Source organism: Sinocyclocheilus anshuiensis, unplaced genomic scaffold (assembly GCF_001515605.1).
Source record: "Sinocyclocheilus anshuiensis isolate Anshui unplaced genomic scaffold, SAMN03320099.WGS_v1.1 C32871078, whole genome shotgun sequence".
In the NCBI taxonomy this organism is placed as follows: domain Eukaryota; kingdom Metazoa; phylum Chordata; class Actinopteri; order Cypriniformes; family Cyprinidae; genus Sinocyclocheilus; species Sinocyclocheilus anshuiensis.
The window spans coordinates 1-1,637 of record NW_015620645.1 but is presented as its reverse complement, the minus strand read 5'-3'; the positions used below and the strand labels follow the sequence as shown (position 1 = coordinate 1,637).

Genomic DNA, 1,637 nt, shown 5'->3' with positions numbered 1-1,637 from the left:
AATGAGAGATGCACATTTCATAACCAAGCCAAGGTTTGTTGGAGCCATTAATCACATTCATTTCAAACCTTTTAGTGTGTTTTTTTTTTAAGTGTCTGACTATTGCTTTCCATAGGACTTTGCAATCAATCTGGAGAACAAGGTGTTTTCTATAAACGAAGCTTTACAGATGAAGTCTTTGACGTTTGTGATCGACGCCTGCAAGATTCTTGCCCAAGCTCGAAAGGTGGGAATCTTAAATGGCTTTAATATTATTTTTTTTTTCAATGTTTCCAGTTGTTTTCTTTATTCTTATCACTGTATTTGTGTCATTTGTCATGTAGGTGCTGGCATACTCGTGTGTTTACAGCTATTACAACCAGGACACTGAGAAGATGGATGTGATGGAGCAACAGACCGAAGCTCTGGACCTTCATACTAACGCTCTGCAGATCCTGCTTGGTTGGTGATAGGGAAAACTCACTCTGCACTCTGCCAATCAGACAATCTGCATTGCTTACATATGCCAATAGACTGCAACAGTAGCCACAAACGTTTTGGAAGTATTTTTCCCATTCACATTCTCCATAGGGATTTCTAAACATTTCGGAGTGAATAGTTGTAGGCTTTAAGCCAAGCCAAACCAAAAAGCTCTTATAAGAAACTATTAACAAATTATCCATGTATGTATGTTTTTGTTTTCTTTCCCTGCACAAGCACATATCGTCTGAGCTCATGGTCTTAAAAGGTTTATATATCGAATAGGATTTTTACTTCCAAAACCTGTTGTGACTGTTGTGCTCTAATTCAGTCATGTTTAGTTCTGATGCATTGGTTGCATGATGATAAAATTAGTTGTGATTTTGGTTTCAGAGGAGACGCTGCTGCAGTGCACTGATCTTGCATCCTGTGTCCGACTCCTAAAACCCGAACACCTAAACACTGGCCTGGAGCTCATTCGCCGAATTCAGGAGCGTCTTGTGGCCATCCTCCAGCACTCCACTCAGGTAAATCTACTCCTGTATTATCACTCATGGACTTTCTGAGGTTGTTCATTAAAAGCCTTCAAAGCACACATTTGAGCATCGGGGACAAATGGTCTTTTTTGGCAGGACTTCCGTGTAGGATATCAGTCCAAGACTGGGCCAGACCAGGAGACAGCACAGGCTTCTAATCTGGCTAACCACGCAGATGCCAACAAAGAGTGAGCCGCCACACGTTTACAGAGAAGCATGACTGACTTCTGACGATTCTTGAAATGTACAAGTTTTCCTTTTTTTATTTCAGGTCCAAATCTGATGGAGGCTCTGAGTCTGGAGACTCTGACAACAACAACAACTACGCCGGCGAGGACCCTGGCGATGAAGCAGAGGAGGATGACGAGTATGACGATGAATACGTTCCAGAATGGCACGAGGATTACGATGAGGAAGACATAGATGACGATGACTTTTTTTCTGATGATGATGAATCTGAAAACTTGGAGAGGGACTTCAGCCCTTTTGACTAAATGACCCTGAGACTAATGCTTACACAATGCTAACACGATGTCTACCAATGTAAAAGTAGACACTACAAATTCCACACCCATACAAGAAAGAAAAAAGTGACACAAATTTCTTGTGAGAATCCAGAGTTTGGAGTAAGTTTCTCTGTAA

At 41.4% G+C, this 1,637-nt stretch overlaps 1 protein-coding gene across 1 annotated transcript; it reads left to right on the top strand.

The window, feature by feature from the left end:
* Positions 1-6: 6 nt before the first annotated feature.
* Positions 7-1,629, top strand: LOC107683065 (cullin-9-like). The gene is made up of 6 exons (XM_016479156.1): positions 7-33; positions 116-226; positions 324-441; positions 853-986; positions 1,092-1,183; positions 1,267-1,629. The coding sequence occupies exons 2-6, from the start codon at positions 170-172 to the stop codon at positions 1,487-1,489; spliced, it is 624 nt and encodes a 207-aa protein (XP_016334642.1). The 5' UTR covers positions 7-33; positions 116-169; the 3' UTR covers positions 1,490-1,629.
* The last annotated feature ends 8 nt before the right edge of the window (positions 1,630-1,637 follow it).

Bases quoted from the DNA above. Each gene is read 5' to 3' on its own strand.
- LOC107683065 (XM_016479156.1), top strand. From the start codon at position 170: ATGAAGTCTTTGACGTTTGTGATCGACGCCTGCAAGATTCTTGCCCAA. The intron at 227-323 runs GTGGGAATCTTA...TTTGTCATGTAG, and splicing joins TTCTTGCCCAAGCTCGAAAG to GTGCTGGCATACTCGTGTGT. The intron at 987-1,091 runs GTAAATCTACTC...CTTTTTTGGCAG, and splicing joins TCCTCCAGCACTCCACTCAG to GACTTCCGTGTAGGATATCA.